At 45.3% G+C, this 22,074-nt stretch overlaps 1 protein-coding gene across 4 annotated transcripts in view; it reads left to right on the top strand.

The window, feature by feature from the left end:
* The window catches only part of LOC127574709 (protein spire homolog 1-like), a 210,604-nt gene that overhangs the window by 132,062 nt on the left and 56,468 nt on the right, over positions 1-22,074 (top strand). For all 4 annotated transcript variants that reach the window (XM_052023996.1, XM_052023995.1, XM_052023999.1 and 1 more), the window contains exons 7-8: positions 9,325-9,411; positions 15,727-15,856. In XM_052023996.1, the coding sequence (XP_051879956.1) occupies positions 9,325-9,411; positions 15,727-15,856 (217 nt within the window). The remainder of the gene's footprint in view (positions 1-9,324; positions 9,412-15,726; positions 15,857-22,074) is intronic.

A 22,074-nucleotide genomic window follows, 5' to 3' on the forward strand; every position in this document is an offset into this window, starting at 1 on the left:
TAGATTATAAAAGTTGGGACGTTATGTTGTACCTTTACAAAACACTGGTTAGACCACACTTGGATTATTGTGTGCAGTTCTGGTTGCCACACTACTGGAAGGATGTGGCTGCGCTGGAGAGAGTGCAGAGGAGATTCGCCAGGATGTTGCCTGGGTCGGAGGACCTCAATTATGGGGAGAGGTTCCATCACTGTTCTATCAGGGGAGGGGTGGGGGAGGTGGCGCTGCTGAGAGGGGTCATGTGGAAGATGGAGGAAATGCTGTTTGAATTCAATGACTTCAAAAGCAGAGGAGGGAAACATCAAAAAATGGGCACATTGCTGATGAGATGGACCCAAAATCTCTTGATGCAGGGTCCCCTGTGCCTGATGTGCCTTTGAAACCATGTTAGCCCAGGTCACCTGGGTTTCCCTTCACAGGACTGCCTCACTCGTGTGGAGTGGGAACTGCTCTGGTTTGAAAATGTTAGCCACATCCATGGGTGTCTTTCATAAAGTTGGTTCATCGAGATGTGTTTACAGTTTTTCTGGTTGGTCTTATTGGTGATGAGCACCATTGAGGAAAGAGAGCGTGAAGCAAGGTGCTCCACAATCCTAACTTCACTGCCAGGAACTGTGTCAGCTGTGGGTCTTTTCTGCTCACCATGCAGACTCTGTGGTCTCAGGGGTGGATGTTCTGGGAAAGATGCCCACCAAATCACAACAACCTCCTTTAGTTTCTCACAACAGTGACTGACTTTCAGTTCCAACTGTCCCAACCAGTCCAGAAACTTGGAAATACAAGAGACTGCAGATGCTGGAATCTGAAGCAACAAACATCCTGATGCAGGGTTTTGACCTGAAACATCGACAATTCCTATGCCCCCATGGAAGCTGCTCAATCCGTTGAGTTCATCCAGCAGATTGTTTATTGCTCCAGATCTGCAGCCTCTTGTTTCTCCATTGTACTACTCCACTGCAAATTCTTTCAATTGTTCACATTTGGCTCATATCCCCCTAAAACCTTTCCTCTCTGTCTACCAGTCCAAGTGTCTTTCAAATGTTGTTAATGTAAGATATGATAAGATATCTTTATTAGTCACATGTACATCGAAACGCACAGTGAAATTCATCTTTTGCGTAGAGTGTTCTTGGGGGCAGCCCGCAAGTGTCGCCACGCTTCCAGCGCCAACATAGCATGCCCACAACTTCCTAACCCGTACGTCTTTGGAATGTGGGAGGAAACTGGAGCACCCGGAGGAAACCCATGCAGACACGGGGAGAACGTACAAGCTCCTTATAGTGACCGGAATTGAACCCGCGTCGCTGGCACTGTAAAGTGTTATGCTAACCACTACACTACCGTGCCTGCCTCAACCACTTCCTTTGGCAGCTCATTCAACATAGAATGCAAACTTTATGCATGAAAGAAAAGTTGCCCCTGAAGTTCCTGTTAAGTCTTTCCCCTTTCACCTTCAACCTATGCCCACCAGTTCTTGATTCCCCAACCCTGGCAAAAAAGAGGCCAGTGAAGGGGCTAGTTGTAACAGCTTGTAGCTAAAGCTGTGCTCGTTATGTTTTAGTGGACTCACTTGATACAGGCAGTGGTGCAGCCAGTAGAGCCACTGTCTCACAGTGCCAGAGACCCAGGTTCAATCCCGTCTGTGCAGAGTTTGCACGTTCTCGGTGGGACTACACGGGTGTTCTGGTTTCCGCCTGCGTTCCAAAGATGTGAGGATTGATCGGTTATTTGGCTACTGTAAATTGCCCCTTGTGTGTAGGTGAGTGGTAGAATCTGGGGGGAGTTCATGGGAATGTGTGGAGAATTAAAATATGGGATTAATATAGGATGAGTGTAAATGGGTGGTTGATGGTTGGTGTGGACTCTGTGCCAAAGATTCTGTTTCTGTGCTGTATGTACATGACTCTTGAACTCGTGACTAACCAGTACAGGCAACCAGAGCACGGACTTTTTATTTGTTTACAGATGTGATTGCCCATTGCAAGGTCAGCATTTATTGCCCATCCCTAGTTGCTCCTGAGCCAAGCTGGCAATTTAAGAGTCAATCACACTGATAGACTACACTGTGTAGAAACAGCAGATTTCCTTCTATAAAGAACATAGAACACAGAACACTACAGCACAGTACAGGCCCTTCAGCTCACAATGTTGTGCTGATATTTTATCCTGCTCTAAGATCGATCTAACCCTTCCCTCCCACATAGCCCCCTATTTTTCTATCATTCATGTGGCTATCTAAGAGTCTCTTAAATGTCCCTAATGTATCCGCCCCCACAACCTCTGCCGGCAGTGCGTTCCACGCACCCGCCATTCTCTGTGTAAAAACAACTTACCCCTGACATCCCCCTTATACCTTCAATCACCTTAAAACGATGTACCCTCGTGTTAGCCATTGTCACCCTGGGAAAAAGTCTCTGACTGTCCACTCGATCTAAGCCTCTTATCATCTTGTACACCTCTATCAAGTCACCTCTCATCCTCCTCCTCTCCAAAGAGAAAAGCCCTAGCTCACTCAACCTATCCTCATAAGACATGCTGTCCATTCCAGGCAGCATCCTGGTAAATCTCCTCTGCACCCTCTCTAAAGCTTCCACATCCTTCCTATAATGAGGTGACCAGAACTGAACACAATACTCCAAGTGTGGTCTAACCAGAGTTCTATAAAGCTACAACATCACCTCGCGGCTCTTTAACTCAATACCCCGACTAATGAAGGCCAACGCTCCATACACCTTTTTAACAACCCTATTGACCTGCGTGGCAACCTTGAGGGATCTATGGACGTGGACCCCAAGATCCCTCTGTTCCTCCACACTGCCAAGAGTCCTGCCATTAACCTTGTATTCTGCCTTCAAATTCGATCTCCCGAAGTGTATCACTTCACACTTATCCAGGTTGAACTCCATCTACCACTTCTCAGCTCAGCTGAGGACAAGAGATTTAAAAAGCACATCAAGGGCAGCTTCTTCACACAAAGGGTGGTGTGTATTTGGAATGAGCTGCCAGAAGTAGTGGTTGTGGCGGGCACATTAGCAGCATTTAAAAGCCATCTAGATAAGTACATGGATAGGAGAGGTTGAGAGGGCCATTGGCAGATGGGACTAGCTCGCTGGGCAATGCAGTCAGCATGGACAAGTTGGGCCGAAGGGCCTGTTTCTGTGCTGTATGACTCTAAGGACATTAGTGAACCTGTCAGGTTTTTACAATGTCTGACAGTTTCGTGATCAGCATTGTTCATACTCTTTCATTTCAGGTTTATTTAATTACATGAATTTAAATTCCAGTGGTGAAATTCTGACTTGTGTTTCCAGACCCATAGGCCAGGCCTTTTGATGCTAGCCCAGTAACTTAACTGTGGCAGAAGGTTCAGGGCAATAAATTGCATCAAAGGTGCAACGCAGGTTGTAAAAGAATAACTCAAAAGTTGTACAGATAAAGCATAATGTTTCTTGCAGAGTTTTAAATGAGATTCTAAACCAAGTGGTGAAGAAATGAGTTAAATGCCTTGCTCCAATTACAGTGTGACAATGAAGAATGACTATATTGTACAGGATTGAATACCTTCATTATTGAGCTGTTGTCAAAGTAGAATAAAGTGGACAAGTATACTGATTTGCTCAAGCATGAACAAATCTGTGTCAAGTAATAACATTTCAATTCAGGACAATTTTATGCATTCGTGGGATGAGGGTGTAGCTGGCAAGGCCTTCGTCTAGTGGCCAGCTCCAACCGTGCCTGCCAAGAAGTGGCTTCTTGGACCATTGCAAGCCTGGTGGGTAAAGGTTGTCTCACTCCGTGCTGTTAAGACAGTTCCAGTTAGATACTTCTGAGGGAGGGTCATCAGCTTAAAACGTTAAGTCTGTTTCTCTCGTCACAGAGGCAGACGAGTATTTGCAGCATTTTCTGTTTACAGCTGATTGTTCCAGTGATGATGAAGGAGCAATATTTCCAAGTTAGTGTGATGGATGACCTGGAGGTTGCAGTGTTCCCCTGCTCCTACCACCCTTGTTTTCTTGGTGGTGGAGATCACAAGTTTGGAATGTGCTGCTTGGGCAAGTAACCATGGTGCATTTTGTAGAGCAGCTAAGAATGAATTGGGGCGGCACGGTGGCGTTGTGGTTAGCGCGACGCTATTACAGCGCCAGTGATTGGGGTTCGATTCCCGTCTCTGTCTGTAAGGAGTTTGTATGTTCTCCCGTGTCTGCATGGGTTTCCTCTGAGTGCTCCGGTTTCCTCCCACATTCCAAAAGACGTACGGGTAGGTTAATTTGGGTTTAAAATGGGCGGCGTGGACTCGTTGAGCTGGAAGGGCCTGTTACCATGCTGTAAATAAAATTTTAAATCTAAAAAGAACGTTAGGAGGTGGATTGGATTCCAGTCAAGTGGGATTCTCTGCCCTTATGCTGTTGAGCTTCTCGAGTGTTGTTGGAGGTGCAGTCTACCAATATGATTTACTCTTAATTGCCTCAATTCGGGGGCATTTAGGGATGGACAATAAAGGTTGGCATTGCCGGCGACGTCTGCATCTCATGAACAAATAAATGAATGAAAAGGCTTTATTCATTTTGCAGGGTTCTTTTCCTCCATATGGTACCATGTAAAGGACAAAGAAATAGTGACTAAATACATCTTGCGGTTGGGGGTGCCTATATTGGATTGGCTGCCCAATAAATACACTTTGTTCTTCTGTTCCATTAACTATTATGGAACTGGATGCTGTGTAAACAAACAGCCACACATGTATCAATTTTTCTGTGATACTGATGCAGGCACAGTAGTGTAGCGGTTAGCGTAATGCTATTGCAGCACCAGCGACCCGGGTTCAATTCCGGCCACTGTCTGTAAAGAGTTTATACATTCTCCCCGTGTCTGCATGGGTTTCCTCCGGGTGCTCCGGTTTCCTCCCACATTCCAAAGACGTACAAGTTAGGAAGTTGTGGGCATGCTATGTTGGTGCCAGAAGCATGGCGACACTTGCGGGCTGCCCCCAGAACACTCTACGCAAAAGATGCATTTCATTGTGTGTTTTGATGTACATATGACTAATAAAGATATCTTATTTTAAGAATGTGTGTCCACATTATTTAGTGAGAGGATTGTCCTGTCAAGAGAACATAAACAGGTTGCTCTGTGTTCATTAGAAGAATGAGGGGTGATCGCATTGGAACATAAGATTCTAAGGGGGCATGAGAGGGTCAGTGTCGAGATGCTTTTATAAGAGGCAGAATTTCGAACAAAGTTTCAAGATAAAGGGCCAGTAATTTAAAATGAAGGTACATTGAAATTTCTTCTCACAGAGTGGTGAATCTCTGGAATTCTCTATCCAGAGAGTCATGAAGGTTAGCTCATTAAAAGTATTTGAAGTGGAGGTAGATAGATCTTTGAACGATTGAGGGCCATGGGGATCTGGCACAGAGGCGGCGTTCAGGCCTGGGATGGATCAGCCGTAATCATATTGAATGGTGGGGCCAGCTGACCTACTCTCGCTCCTGTTTTTCTTGTGTTCTTGAGAAGTCATCCCACTGGTGCTGTTAGAGATTTGACGTAGCTTTCTTTGGGGGAAGAGGCATCTCTTTGAACTGGGTGCACCAATCTGGCTGTGAGTCAAAGTCTGGGTTTGATTGACATTTTGTGATGTTTTTCTTTTGTTTGGTTATAGGAGCTGGGTATATCAGGCAAAGTCAGCATTCAGTACCCATCCCTAGTTACCATCGAACTGAATGGCTTGTTGGGCCACTTCAGAGGACAGTTAATAGCCAACCACATATTGTTATGTTGGTATCACTTGCAAGGCTATCCGTTGCTGTTGTCTACTCCTAATGAACCTGAGTCCCCACTACTGGTGTTATCTTATTATTCCAGACTAAAGATATCTTTATCAGTCACATGTATTGGCTTATTATTGTCACTTGTACTGAGGTACAGTGGAAAAACTTGTCTTGCATACCAATCATACAGGTCAATTCATTACACAGTGCAGTTACATTGAGTTAGTACAGAGTGAATCGATGTAGTACAGGTAAAAACAATAACAGTACAGAGTGAAGTGTCACAGCTACAGAGAAAGTGCAGTGCAATAAGGTGTAAGGTCAACACACAGTGAAATGTATCTTTTGCGTAGAATGTTCTGGGGGCAGCCCGCAAGTATCACCACGCTTCCAGTGCCAACAGAGCATGCCCACAGCTTCTTAACCCGTACGCCTTTGGAATGTAGGAGGAAACCGGAGCACCCGGAGGAAACCCACGCAGACATGGGGAAAACGTATAAACTCCTTACAGACAGTGGCTGGAATTGAACCTGGGTCTCTGACGTTGTAATAGCATTATGCTAACCGCTAACTATTTGGATTTGCCATTTGCCATGCTGGGTGGGGACTTGAACTCCTGCCTCCCAGTTATTAGTCGTGTTCTCTGTATTATAGTCTAGTAATGTGCCGACAGCACTTCTTTTCCAAAGTTGGAAGGTGTTCATGGAGAGATTTGTTGGCATTGAGGAATAAGAGAATAAGAATTAATATCCAATGATGGAAGTGGTTGGGACAAACTAAACACCAACAGAAAAATAACTAAGGAAAATACCAGGTGACACCCACATTACGGCTGTTCAGGTTATGGAAGTTCACAGAATTCATAAATCCATACCCAAAAATTTGAGATACGGAATAAAAATTTGCTCTCATGGAATTTATGTGAAAAAAGTAAATGAACAAAAAATAGTGTTTATTTAACTCTTATTTCTTGATGCATGCACTGATGACGTAGCTTCACCTTACGGAAAATCACGATATGGACCGTTTTCCGGAAACACAACCCTGCCCCCACAGTAACCCAGGAGCCACCTGTATTAGAATTGGCTGAAACCACTACTCTGTGAATTGGTAGTGATCTTGTTACTGTCAGAAGGTCCACACTGGAGCCTTGAGCACAGAAGTACAAGCAGATGCTCCACGTAATACTGAGGGAGCATTATGTGGTTAGTGATGCCACCTTTTGGATGAGATGTTAAATTGTCCTCTCAGGAGGACATAAATATTGCCATGACACTCTTATAATGAAAGAGCTGAGAAGTTCTCCCTTGTATGTTGGACAATAGACCCTTCAACCCACCATATCCATGCTGACCTTTTTGCCAATCTACACTAGTCCCATTTGCTCACATTAGGACCATATCCTTCTATGCCTTGCCTGTTTAAGTGTCTAAATCCCTCTGAAACGTAGTGATTGTGTATTTATTCCACTACACCTCCTTTGGCAGCACATTCCAGATGTCAGCCACCCTCTGTGCAGAAAGTAAGTGGGAGCACCTTCACCCCCTTGGCCTGAAATAATTGACCCTCAATCAGAAGGGTAAAAAGTATTATCGTGGTCATTCTCAGATCCACCTCCATCTCGCACTCTGACCTATCTCTCTCTGGCCTTCTGCACTGTTAGAAAATGTGCCAACGCAAGCTTGAGGGACAAAACCTCATCTTCTGTTCGGGCATGTTCTAAACCTAAAACTAGTACCAAATCCTCTGGACTTGGTATTAGTTTTAGGTTTAGAGGGATGTGGGCCAAATGCGGGTAAATGGCACTAACTTAGATGAGCATCATTGCCGGCATGGATGAGTTGAGCCAAAGGGCCTGTTTTTGTGCTGTATGACTCTTTGATCCTATGACTTATTTTCTGTAGTTGTGTCAGAACTGGATAGTTCTGCTGTACGTCATCCATCTGTAATACGGACTCAGCTCTTCTCTCTCCACTGGTTTGCCCAACATTTCCTACAGCTCTGCATTTCACAGCTTCCACATGTCCCCTCACTCTCCCCCCCAGCACATTCTCTCCCCCTCTCCCCCTCTCCCCCTCTCCCCCTCTCCCCCCTCTCCCCCTCTCCCCCTCTCCCCCTCTCCCCCTCTCCCCCTCTCCCCCTCTCCCCCTCTCCCCCTCTCCCCCTCTCCCCCTCTCCCCCTCTCTCCCTCTCCACAAATAGATTTTCTGCCATTTTAAAATTGTAACAGGAATGTGACCAGAACACTAACTCATTGTTGGAACAATTTTGTTTTTGTCGTTGCATTTTGCTCTGCAATGAACTAAAGAGTTTCTCTCTTGGATTGGACTTATCATAGTTTGAATGAGGCAGAAATGTTTGAGACTTAAATGCATCTTCAAAAAGAAAGTGATCCCCAAGTACAAGCACAGCCTTTGTCTTGATCTGTAGTTGTAAATTACTAGCTGTTAGGTGCAGGATAGTGGGATGTGCCTGCCATCCACAGATTACACACACAGTTGCATTGAATCTGACCCAATTAAAAGGAAGTTATGGTCCCACACTTGTAGCCAGAGGCAGCAGAAAGTGTGATGTTTCTCATGATTTTGAGAACTTGGATGGTAATCAAAAGATGGTTCATGTTGTATCCTGGCCATGTTATATTGATGTCTGAAATCGTTCTCCGCTGAGGATTGGGTTAATCATCTGTTAGGGTAAATGTAAATTCTAGGGAAATGCAGAACTACAAAGTATGAAACAGCAAACCATACAAAAGGCAGAACATTTTTTAAATAGGGCACTGTATAACGATTAGGTGAATCCAGGAGATTAATCCCCTCCCCTCAACACTGTTTGGAATGGGAAGAGTTGAAAGTGGGGGAATAGTGGTTAAAGGAATCACAAATTGATGGCAAGTAAATCCCTTTGTTCTTTCATGGCTTCATAACCTGGTGAATTACATTCATATTGATGGAGGTTCAAATACCAAGGTCCATGAAAATTAGGAGATATTTTATGGAGGTCATAAACTGTGCCTCCATTTTCAAAAGTAGGAAGTCTTTGTGCCCCTGGTATATGCTGCTATAATCCCATGTTGTGTGACATCAAGATAAAAGTCAACTTTGTAAAGTCACTTGCCATATTATGTTTTGTTTTGTCCATTTTGTATGAAGCAATGCTTTGGGAATGCTATTGAGGGAAAGCCAGCTTCTGATTCACACCTGTGTTTACTGTGTTTTATTTAGGAACATGTGAAATTTTAGATTAATGTAGCTGCGTCACTATTGGTTTATTCGACAGCGACATCTTTGTATTGACTTTCGGGGAAGTTCTTCACCGACAGTAAAACTACTCAGGACACTTATTATTCAATGGGTAACTTTGTTCAGTTTGCACTCCTGGTGAGCAAATTTGTGTCTCATGAAATTTTCCAGCACCTGCCCTTTAGATGAGACCACTGTGTGTTCTCTGTACATCTTCCATCCTAATGTTGCTTCACAACTCTTTGTGGCTGACTTGCTCCAATTGCAAAGTTAGTGTGATCTCCATCTGACTTTTTCTTATTCCTTTGCTACAGGTGAATGGGAACATCCCTCCTAAATTGAAGAAGAGCGCCCACGAGATGATCCTGGAGTTTATCCGCTCTCGTCCTCCATTAAACCCCGTGAGTACAGTAGACCTTTTCAGAATTCACAAGCCTGGCTGCCTCGTGAGACGGTCTGATAACTGCAATGCACTGGGAGCCATGAGTGTGGATCGTGCAGCTTGAATGTCAGTCTAGCTTGAATTTTGCAGCATGAACTGATATCACCCATTCTTAAGAGAATGTGACTAGCTCAATTGGGCAATTCGGTCAGCACGGACAAGTTGGGTCAAAGGGCCTGTTTTCCATTGCTGTACAACTCTGACTCTGTGACCCAAAGGGCTACAGATAACCCTCAGACCTCCACAATGGTATTCACAACAGATGCTCACATTTAGAACCATAGAACAGTATAGCACAATACAGGCCCTTCGGCCCACCATGTTGTGCCGACCTTTAAACCTTGCCTAAGACTATCTAACCCCTTCCTCCCACATATCCCCCTATTTTAAATTCCTCCATATGCTTATCTAACAATCTCTTGAATTTGACCAACATACCTGCCTCCACCACCACCCCAGGCAGCACATTCCATGCCCCAACCACTCTCTGGGTGAAAAACCTCCCTCAGATATCTCCCTTGAACTTCCCACCCATTACTTTAAAGCCATGCCCTCTTGTATTGAGCATTGGTGCTCTGGGAAAGAGGTGCCGGCTGTCTACTCTATCTATTCCTCTCAATATTTTGTATACCTCTATAATGTCTTCCCTCATCCCCCTTCTCTTCAGAGAGTAAAGCCCTAGCTCCTTTAGTCTCTCCTCATAATGCATACTCTCCAAACCAGGCAGCATCCTGGTAAATCTCTTCTGCACCCTTTCCAACGCTTCCACATCCTTCCTATAATGAGCCGACCCCAACTGGACACAGTACTCCAAGCATGGTCTAACCAGAGTTTTGTAGAGCTGCATCATTACCTCGCGGCTCTTCACATTTGTGTGGTGAATACTCTGACCTCTCAATCTACCTCGTTACGACCTTGCACCTTATTGTCTACCTGCACTGCACTTTATTCTGCATTCTGTTATTGTTTTACCTTGTACTACCTCAATGCACTGTTGTAATGAAATGATCTGTATGAACGGTATGCAAGACAAGTAAAGAAAAGGTAAATTAGTTTATTATTGTCACAAGTAGTACCAATTACGCCAGCTGATATATTGGTGAAGGTTATAGTATGTGTGCATCAAACATCTACCAGATCCGTGCAGAGTTGCCAGTGGTCAGCACTCCCATTCTGGAGTAGTGTGTGTAGAGTTATAGAGGAATACAGCATGGAAACAGGCCCTTCAGCCCGTCGAGTCTACACCAGCCATCCAATTTATTTATTCTCCCCACATTCTCGTCAGCACCCCCTACCTTCTTCCACTCACCTACACACTCGAGGCAATTTACAGTGGCCAATTAATCTACTAATTCGCATGTCCTTGGAATGTGGGAGGAAACGGGAGCATTTGGATGAAACCCAAGTGGTCACAGAAGAATGTGCAAACTCCATACAGACAGCATCTGAGGTCAGGATTGAACCCGGATCTCTGGCGCTGTGAGGCAGTAGCTCTGAGCATCTGTGCTGCCCATTTGGATGCAGAAAGGAACCTTCCCACCGGATGTATGGAAGTTTCATCAATCACCTGTGGGTCGATTTGGTTTGATATTTGTTTTTCCTGGCTGTTGCCCATTTATGGGATGTGAATGTCACCAGCCAGGTTAGCATTTATTGCCCCTGTGCCATTTCAGGGGGAAGCTAAGGGTCACCATGTTGGAGTCAAGTACGGATTAGACCTGGTGAGGACACATTTCCTTCCCTGACAGAAGGACTTGAGACCAATACAAGCCCATGCAGGCAGCAGTGATCAGTGATTTCCAGCCCTCTCCCGTTCTCGGTAGACAGTGGAGGGGTGTGAATTTTGACTTTAGCTCCCTTAATTTCTCCAGATGCATTTTTTTAAGCATTTAGGGATTGAGAGGTGAGATGAGATATCCTTATTAGTCACATGTACAATGAAGTACACCTTTGCGTAGAATGTTCTGGGACAGCCCACAAGTGTCGCCACGCTTCCGGCGCCAACATAGCATGCCCACAACTTCCTAACCTGTACGTCTTTGGAATGTGGGAGGAAACCGGAGCACCTGGAGGAAACCCATGCAGACATGGGGAGAACGTACAAACTCCTTACAGACAGCGGCGGGAATTGAACCTGGGTCGCTGGCGCTATAACAGTGTTACGCTAACTGCTACACTACCGTGCCTGCCCAATTGAATCCATTGTCCAAAGGAGCCAACAGTAAGGGAACTGGCCCACATCAAGCTTATTCACATTAACTGAGTTGCAAGATTCCCTGTAGTCTGAAGCTGAAATGAATTTCAATATAATGATATGATGAATAGAATGGAATGTAATAATTACACAGAAATTCGAGTGTTAAAGCAGGCCATTTTGATCATTGGATCAATCCTGGTTTGCCTGCTCCTGATGAACCATTTTCTCTAAGCCCATCATGATCACTATCGCCTTTTGTGTACCCATCTAGCTCCCTCTTAATAGACTATAAAATGGAATATAATCTTATTGTCACTCCAGATCCCAGCATCTCCAGTCTCTTGTATGTTCCAATTGTTACCTTATTTTTTAATTCATTCATGTGAACCTCATTGGCAATGTCAGCATTTATTGTCCATCCCAGAACGCCTCATTATAGGAAGGATGTGGAAGCTTTAGAGAGGGTGCAGAGGAGATTTACTAGGATATTGCCTGGATTGGAGAGCATATCTTATGAGGATAGGTTGAGTGAGCTAGGGCTTTTCTCTTTGGAGAGAAGGGGGATGAGAGGTGACTTGATAGAGGTGTACAAGATGATAAGAGGCATAGATCAAGTGGACAGTCAGAGACTTTTTCCCAGGTTGACAATGGCTAACACGAGGGGGCATAATTTTAAGGTGATTGGAGGAAGATATAAAGGGGATGTCAGAGGTAAGTTTTTTTTTACACAGAGAGTGGTGGGTGCGTGGAATGCACTGCCTGCAGAGGTTTTGGGGGCAGATACATTAGGGATATTTAAGAGACTCTTTAGACACATAGCCCTCCATTTCTCTGTCATTCATGTGGGAGGGAAGGGTTAGATAGATCTTAGAGCAGGATAAAATGTCAGCACAACGTTGTGGGCCGAAGGGCCTGTACTGTGCTGTAGTGTTCTATGTTCTATGAGGGTCACCCACATTGGTGAGCCTGGAGTGGCATACAGGGCAGATCAAGAAATGACAGCAGACTTCTCTCCCTGAAGCATGTTAGGGAATCAGATGGGTTTTTAATGATAATTCAGTAGTTTCATGGTTACCATTACTGATACTGGCTTTTTAATTACAGATTTTATTACTTGAATTAAAAATTCTTAACCTGATGAGACTTGAACTTGTGTCTCTGGATCATGGTTCAAATCTGTGAATGCTAATCCAATATCTTAACCTTAGTGCTACCCGGTAGTGTAGCGGTTAGCGTAACGCTATTACTGTGCCAGCGACCTAGGTTCAAATCTGGCCACTGCCTGTAAGGAGTTTGTACGTTCTCCCTGTGCGTCTGCGTGGGTTTCCTCCGGGTGCTCCGGTTTCCTCCCACATTCCAAAGACATACAGGTTAGGAAGTTGTGGGCATGCTATGTTGGCGCCGGAAGCGTGGCAACACTTACGGGCTTCACCCCCCAGAACATTCTATGCAAAAGATGCATTTCACTGTGTGTTTCAATGTACATGTGACTAATAAAGATATCTTATCTTATCCTAGCAGTGGGAAATGTTTAATCTATTGCATAACAATGTACACTTTCCTACGTGATTTACTATCTCTTTAAAAATTCTTGGTGACATCTGGGGGGAAGAAACAACCTCACCGGTTCAATTATCACTGGATCTCTGTAAGTTGATTTCTTTTAGCTGAATGAAGTGAAATTTTACTTCACTTCTGATTGCAAGATATTTCTATACACCTTTTGAAGTTCATGAGGTCTAAAATAATGGTATCTGGATTCTATTAGTTGCACGGAATTAGGTTGCAGCACCAAAATTGTCCATTTTGCTCAATTAGTCTGTGTCAGTGTTTATGCTTCATCCACGTCTCCATTAGCCTCATCACCCACTTTCCTAATATAAAATATTACAGCACAGTACAGGCCCTTCGGCCCACGATGTTGTGCCAACATTTTATCCTGCTCTGAGATCTATCTTACCCTTCCCTCCCACATAGCCCTCCATTTCGCTATCATTCATGTGGCTATCTAAGAATCTCTTAAATGTCCTTAATGTGTCTGCCCCCACAACCTCTGCTGGCAGTGCGTTCCATGCATCCACCACTCTGTGTAAAAAAAAGAAACTTGCCTCTTACTTCCCCCCCATACCTTCCTCCAATCACCTTAAAATTATGCCCCCTCGTGTGAGCCATTTTCCCCCGGATAAGATAAGATATCTTTATTAATCACATGTACATCAAAACACACAGTGAAATGCATCTTTTGCGTAGAGTGTTCTGGGGGCAGCCCGCAAGTGTCGCCACGCTTCTGGCGCCAACATAGCATGCCCACAACCTCCTAACCTGTACGTCTTTGGAATGTGGGAGCAAATCGGAGCACCCGGAGGAAACCCACGCAGTCACGGGGAGAATGTACAAACTCCTTACAGACAGCGGCCGGAATTGAATCCAGGTCGCTGGCACTGTAATAGCGTTACGCTAACTGCTACACTACCGTGCAATGTACTCATCTAATTTCCTTATATTAGGGTCGTACCCTTTTGCTTTGCCCAATAATCACTCCGAGTAAAGTTAGTGCCATATTGTTTAACGACAGTGCTTTATTTATGCTCCTGGTTTTGGAGTCCTCTGCATGGAGACGTTCTCTGCACATTTACTCCGATCATTTCATCCTCAACTTTACCAACTTCTCTCAGGTTCCAGGATTTTGAGAGCAAAAGGCCCACACCCGCTTAATCTTGTCCAGTCAGAGTTTTAACATGGAGACACAAGAGACTGCAGATGCTGGAACCTGGAGCAATAAAACTGCTAGAGGAACTCAGCAGGTCGAGCAGCATCTGTGGAGGGAAATGGATTGTTGAGGTTTCGGGTGTGACTCTGCCGCAGGACTGAGAGTGGAGAGGGAAGGAAGTCAGCATAAAGAGGAGGTGGGGGGCTGGAGGTGGGATGAGCTAGTATGAGATAGATGGACTAAGGAAGGCTGATGGGCAGATGGAGCCAGGTGGGGTGAAGGTGGAGACAAGAGGCTGGAGGGTGATAAGTGAGGACACAAAGGTTTACAAGTGCTGGAATCTGATAAGGAAGGAAGGTGCTCATGGGAACCGTGAAGGGCAGATGGGGAGGGGGATCCAGTGGGTGAAATGTGGGGGTAAAAGATAGATGGAACCAGGAGGGGGGAGGGAGATGAAAATTGGGTTATGGTGGCTGGAGGGGTTGTAGAAAGGGGAACAAAAATGGGAGGACTGGGGGTGGATCAAAAGGGGAGAGAGAGAGGGTGGGGGGACACAGGAGGGAAGGGTTACCTGAAATTGGAGAACTCAAAAGTTCATACCACTGGGTTGTAGTCCACCCGGGCAGAATATGAGGAGTTCTTCGTCCAGTTTGTGTTCCTCACCAGCGGTGGAGCAGGACAAGGTGTATTGGTTTATTATTGTCACTTGTACCGAGGTACAGTGAAAAGCTTGTCTTACAAACCGATCGTACAGGTCAATTCATTACACAGTACAGTTACATTGAGTTAGTACAGAGTGCATTGAGGTAGTACAGGTAAAAACAATAACAGTACAGAGTAAAGTGTCACAGCTACAGAGAAAGTGCAGGGCAATAAGGTGCAAGGTCACAACAAGGTAGATTGTGAGGTCACAGTCCATCTCATTGTATAAGGGAACCGTTCAATAGTCTTATCACAGTGGGGTAGAAGCTGTCCCTAAGTCTGGCAGTACGTGCCCTCAGGCTCCTGTATCTTCTACCCAATGGAAGAGGAGAGAAGAGAGAACGTCCCAGGTGGATGGGGTCTTTGATTATGCTGGCTGCTTCACCAAGACAACGAGAGGTAAAGACGAGTCCAAGGAGGGGAGGCTGGTGTCCGTGATGGATGGACAGGTTGGTGTGGGAACGGGAAGGGGAGTTGAAATGGCTTGCAACCTGGAGCCCGGGATGGCCACTGTGGACAGAGCGCAGGTGTTCTGCAGACTGGTCGCCCAGTCTGCGCTTGGTCTCGACGACTACCGTATACTAGAGGGCATTGGTTTAAGGTGAGAGGTGGAAAAGTTTAAAGGAGATTTGCAAGTTTTAACATGTTATTTTTTTTGGCCAAAGGCATCTGCCCGGAAACTGAAACCAACCCCACCTCGTCCCCGAAGCCTCCACGAAAGAATATTGGAGGAAATCAAGTCTGAACGGAAGCTGCGGCCAGTGTCACCTGACGAGGTCCGGCGAAGCCGCATTGGTGAGTCTGCTGAGCTTGGATTTCCATGGTATAAAGGTGTTTACGCATTTGCTTCTCTTTATTTGCTTCTTATGTTGCAGCCGTATACAACTTTGTTCAGGCCACGGTTGGAGTATTATGTGCGGTTCTGGTCGCCTGGTTACAGGAAGGATGTGGAGGCTTTGGAGAAGGTGCAGAAGAGGTTCACCGGGATGTTGCCTGGATTAGAGGGAATTAGCTGTGAGCAGAGGTTGGATAAACTTGGGTTGTTTTCTCTGGAACGTGGGGAGACCTGACGGAGGTATATAAAATTATGAGAGGCATAGATAAGGTAGATAGGGTCTTTTCCCCAGAATGGAAATGTCAAATACCAGAGGGCTTAGATTTAAGGTGAGAGGGAGAAAGTTTAAAGGCAAGAGAGTGATAGGTGCCTGGGACATGCTGTCAGGGGAGGTGGTAGAAGCAGATACAATAGCAATATTTAAGAGGCATTTAGACAGAACGCGAACAGGCAGGAAATGGAGGGATACAGACAATGTGCAGACAAACGGTATTGGTTAATTATTGTCACTTGTACTGAGGTACAGTGAAAAGCTTGTCTTGCATACCGATCGTACAGGTCAATTCATTACACAGTGCGGTTACATTGAGTTAGTACAGAGTGCATTGAGGTAGTACAGATAAAAACAATAACAGTACAGAGTAAAGTGTCACAGCTACAGAGGAAGTGCAGTGCAATAAGGTGCAAGGTCCCAGCAAGTTAGATCATGAGGTCACAGTCCATCTCATTGTATAAGGGAACTGTTCAATAGTCTTATCACAGTGGGGTAGAAGCTGTCCTTAAGTCTGCTGGTACATGCCCTCAGGCTCCTATATCTTCTACCTGATAGAAGAGGAGAGAAGAGAGAATGTCCTGGGTGGGTGGGGTCTTTGATTATGCTGGCTGCTTCGCCAAGGCAGCGAGAGGTAAAGACAGAGTCCAAAGAGGGGAGGCTGGTGTCCGTGATGCGCTGGGCTGTGTCCACAACCCTCTGCAGTTTCTTGCAGTCCTGGGCAGAGCAGTTACCGTACCAAGCCATGATGCATCCAGATAGGATGCTTTCTATGGAGCATCCGTTTAGATTGGCATCTGGTTCAGCACAGACACAGTGGCCTGTGCTGTACTGTTCTATTCTCTGATCGCTAAACAGCAAGTGATCTACGTAACATTAAGTGACTGTATGCGCATCCATTTAAAAGTCAGCATAGAAGTCAACAGTTCTTTACATCAAATGAAAATCAAAAAAACTGCCGATGCTGCAAATCTAAAATAAAAACAGAAAATGCTTAAAGCGTTCAGCAAATCAAGCAGCATCTTCTCTGTTTTCTTTCCACAGAGCCAGTTTGACCTGCTGAGTATTTCCAGCATTCTTTATGTCAATCGTAATGAATTTTAATGAGTGATTAAAGATCAAGTGCCAGGGCAGGAAGACAAAAATTAACGTGGTTGTCGAGCCCAGTTTGAAAAATCCTCCCATTAGCTGTTTGCAGAATGTTTTAATCTGAGATTTTAAACAATTGCTGCATAATTAAAGATAGAACCTAGAAAACCTACAGCACAGTTCAGACCCTTCAGCCCACAAAGCTGTGCCGAACATGTCCCTACCCTAGAAATTACTAGGCTTACCCATAGCCCTCTATTTTACTCAGCTCCATGTACCTATCCAAAAGCCTCTTAAAAGACCCTATCGTATCCGCCTCCACCCTGTTTCCGGCAGCCCATTCCACGCACTCACCACTCTCTGAGTAAAAAAAACTTACCCCTGACATCTCCTCTGTTTCTACTCCCCAGCACCTTAAAACTATGTCCTCTTGTGGCCACCAATTCAGCCCTGGGGAAAAGCCTCTGACTATCTACCCTATCAATATCTCTCATCATCTTATACACCTCTATCAGGTCCCCCCTCATCCTCCGTCTCTCCAAGAAGAAAAGGCCGAGTTCCCTCAACCTGCTTTCATAAGGCATGCTCCACATTCCAGGCAGCATCCTTTTAAATCTCCTCTGCACCCTCTCTATGACTTCCACATCTTTCCTGTAGTGAGGCAACCAGAACTGAGCACAATACTCCAAGTGGGGTCTGACCAGGGACCTATATAGCTGCAACAATACCTCTCGGCTCCTAAATTCAATTCCCCGATTAATGCAGGACAATACACCATATGCCTTCTTAACCACAGAGTCAACCTGCGCAGCCGCTCTCGGACCCCAAGATCCCTCTGATCCTCCACACTGCCAAGAGTCCTACCATTAATACTATACTCCGCCAACATATTTGACCTACCAAAATGAACCACTTCACACTTATCTGGGTTGAACTGCATCTGCCACTTCTCAGCCCAACTCTGCATCCTATCTATGTCCCTCTGTACCCTCTGACAGCCCTCCAAACTATCCACAACACCCCCAACCTTCGTGTCATCTGCAAACTTACTAACCCACCCCTCCACTTCCTCATCCAGGTCATTTATAAAAATCACAAATAGTAAGGGTCCCAGTACAGATCCCTGAGGTACACCACTGGTCACTGACCTCCACTCAGAATATGACCCTTCAACAACCAGTCTTTGCCTTCTGTGGGCCAGCCAGTTCTGGATCCACACTGCAATGTCCCCTTGGATCCCATGTCTCCTCACCTTCTCCATCAGCCTCACATGGGGTACCTTATCAAACGCCTTGCTGAAATCCATATACACTACATCTACTGCTCTCCGTTCATCGATGTGCTTAGTCACAAATTTGTTAGGAACAAGTTCATCACCCATTGGTCAAATCCAGGGTAATTCTCCTGGCTGTTGGCTCCACATAACAACAAGCAGTATCCATGGGTACATAGAACACTACAGCACAGTGCAGGCCCTTCGGCCCACAGTGTTGTGCCGACATTTTATCCTGCTCTGAGATCTATCTAACCCTTCCCTCCCACATAGCCCTCCATTTCTCTATCATTCGTGTGGCTATCTGAGAGCCTCTTAAATGTCCCTAATTTACAATTAGAGAACAAGAGGGACCAATGAGAGAACAATGAAGGGGAAATAACTAAGCCTAGAAATTCTTTTGTCATACAGAGTTCTTACCCAAGAGACCTCTATCATTAAATGCAGTTGGATATGTACTGCATGGGACGGCGTAGGTTGCTAACTTTGTTCCATCATCTCTGTATGTGTGTGATGGAGTTGGGCACACGTGCAAAATTCATTAGCCTGAATGTGACGTCGGTCTTCATAGGCCAAGTGAGGCCAATTTTGGGATAACTTGAGAGGAACCAGCCTCACCTGGTCCATGGCCTGGAGTCCAGTGTATAAATCCTCCCTGGTTCTATCCTCCACTTCTGGCCCTCACAACTGTATCCCAATCCCACTCGACCCCTTTCGTCCACTCACCTGCTCATCATGTCGCTGGCACTGCCCTCATGCTGTGGCCCAATAGTGTCCCTAAATCACCAACACCACCACCCATTTTCCAATCGCCTCCCCCACCCACCCCCAAAGCCTAATCATGTCTTCAGCTTCACCATTTCTCCAGCCAATTGTGAGCAGCTGTCAGGACCAGATCTCCCCATCCCAACCCCAGCACAGAGCACCCAGCCTTCCTTACCAGATCTGCCTCCAGTGACCCTCACTCTCCTCTCTGCCCCTACCTGTGGTATTGGAATTGGTTAATTATTGTCACATGTACCGAGGTACAGTAAAAAGCTTTTGCTTGTGTGCCATCCAGACTGATCATTCTATGCATAAGTACATCAAGGTAGTAAAAAGAAAAACAGAATGCAGAATAACATTACAGTTACAGAGAAAATGCAGTGCAGGTAGACAAATAACATGCAAGGGTCATAATGAGGTAGATTGGGGGATCAAGAATTCATCTTTTAGTGTATAAGAGGTCCATTCAAGAGTCTGAGAGAAGCTGTCCTTGAGTCTGGTAGTATGCATTCTCAAGCTTCTATCTTCTGCCCAATGGGAGAGGGGAGAAGAGAGAATGACCGGGGTGTGAGGGGTCCTCGATTATGTTGGTTGCTGTCTCAATTGCTTCACTCTCTGCTCCACATCTTCCCGGTCTCTTTTCCCACCACCGGCAAGCCACAACTTAAGTATATTCTGCCACAATGGCAGGCCTGGTGGGGCACTTGCAGGTGTTAAAACCAAATCTCTTGCAGAAAAGGTTAGTACTGCAGTGGAGCCCATGCATGCAAACCATGCATTAGTTTGCCCTCCCCACCACGCGTAGCATTAGTTTGCCCTCCCCACCACGCGTAGCACAAGTTCAACATGACACTTGAGTCATGGTGCAAATTCAAGGCCCTTGTGTTTAAATAGTTTCTTCTCATCTGCAGAATTTGCCAAAGAATTTTTACTACTGAGGTGCATTTGCTGATGTTACTTTGGCAGCAGCAGCAAAGAAACAAGCAGCCAGTTAATATGTAGGGTTGGGAAGGTTTTCTTTGCCCTATTTGGTCTTGGTGTGTGTTGTTGACAAGGCCAGCATTTATGAACCTGCCCTAACTGTCCCGTCAATAAGTGGTGGTGCACCATCACCTTGAACCACTGCCATTGGTCTGAAGGAACTGCCATCATAGAGGGAGATCCAGCATTTTGACCATGAGTCAACATTGGAGCAGCCAACATATTCCCACTTCTGGATTGGAACAGAGTTTGGAGGGGGTGGTTTTCCCATAGCCATGCTGCATTCTTCCAGCTTCATTGAGTGAGAAACTCAAACCAGGAGCACTCCCTGTTCTTCTTTCTATAGTATCGTGGGATACTTGATATTCATCTGAATCAGTATTCAAGGTGTCCTTTTACTGTCTCCACCCAACATGGTGCTTTCAACAGGTATCCCTCCCACAATCCTGCACTGAATGCAAGTATAGATGGTAGCCCACAAGATGCAGCTCGAAACTGACTCCGCTCCCAACTGGGGTAAACTGACTTTAACCAGCAGTGGTACAATGGGACTTCTCGCTGTTTCTGTTTGTTCTTGTCCTTTAGATGTGTGTGTCCGCATATGCATGCGTGCTTGTGTGTAGGGGAAGGAATAGGGAGTGGGTTGTCATTGGCAACAAGGCTCCTGTCATTTGGCTGAGTAGAGGAGGGTTGTGCATTCCCAGCCTGAGAGTTTAATGCACTAACGTGGCCCATGGATCACACCGGAGAGTTATAGTAACTTTTCATGCAAGTCAAGGATTTTGCAACACTTGAGCAGTGGTGTGATTGATAGGTGGCATCAGACCTGTGATCTGTCCTACCTGTTGCCAGGAGAGAGGGGTCATGGCATGTGAGTAACTAAATGAAAACAATCTGAGGCAAAATATAAAATTGTTATTTTCCTGGGTGTTGGAAGTACCCCTGATTAAAGCCCATCTACTGGAGTTTAACAAATGATTAGAAGGTGTAGCTAGTTACCTTAACTCTAGGTAACACCCATGTTGTCTGCAATTTGTGGTGACTTACCCAAAACAACATTGATACAGTGCAGTCTGGAGAAGAATGGGTGTGTGTTTGTGTTTGCCTGGATGTCTGTGCCCTGTCTGTCTCTCTCTGTGTACATTTATGCCCGACTCTGTATTTAGCATTTCCATACACGTACCATTTTTTTCCTCAATTGCCCTGCTCCCATTTTTACTGTTTGGACTGGAATGCAGCCACATCAACTGGAAATTAATCAACACTCACAGGAGTTAATGTTCAATAACAGCTAGTTAACCTGGACGTCACAAAAACCATGCAAAAATGTTAGAGCAATGAGGTTATTCCAGTGAACATGTTAAGGGTTAATGAATATTGCTATTCCCTAAACTTTATATATTTGTATGCCAAGTTCAAGTTGAAGTTTATTGGTATACATACTATGAAAATTAGTTTTTTGCAGTAGCAACATAGTACACTGCAAGACCAGTTGATAATGGGGCTGGCTGCCTAATGTGGAGAGTGTTATGTCCTTGGGTAGGAAATTCAGGGGTACAGTGTGTTTAGTTTTCAGCGTTTGTCATCTGAAAATCACTTAGAACATAGAACACTACAGCACAGCACAGTACAGGCCCTTCGGCCCACAGTGTTGTGCCGACATTTTATCCTGCTCTAAGATCTATCTAACCCTTCCCTCCCACGTAGCCCCCTATTTTTCTATCATTCATGTGTCTATATAAAGACCCTTAAATGTCCCTAATGTATCTGCCCCCACAACCTCTGCCGGCAGTGCGTTC

The sequence above is a fragment of the Pristis pectinata genome, chromosome 9 (assembly GCF_009764475.1).
Source record: "Pristis pectinata isolate sPriPec2 chromosome 9, sPriPec2.1.pri, whole genome shotgun sequence".
Taxonomy (NCBI): domain Eukaryota; kingdom Metazoa; phylum Chordata; class Chondrichthyes; order Rhinopristiformes; family Pristidae; genus Pristis; species Pristis pectinata.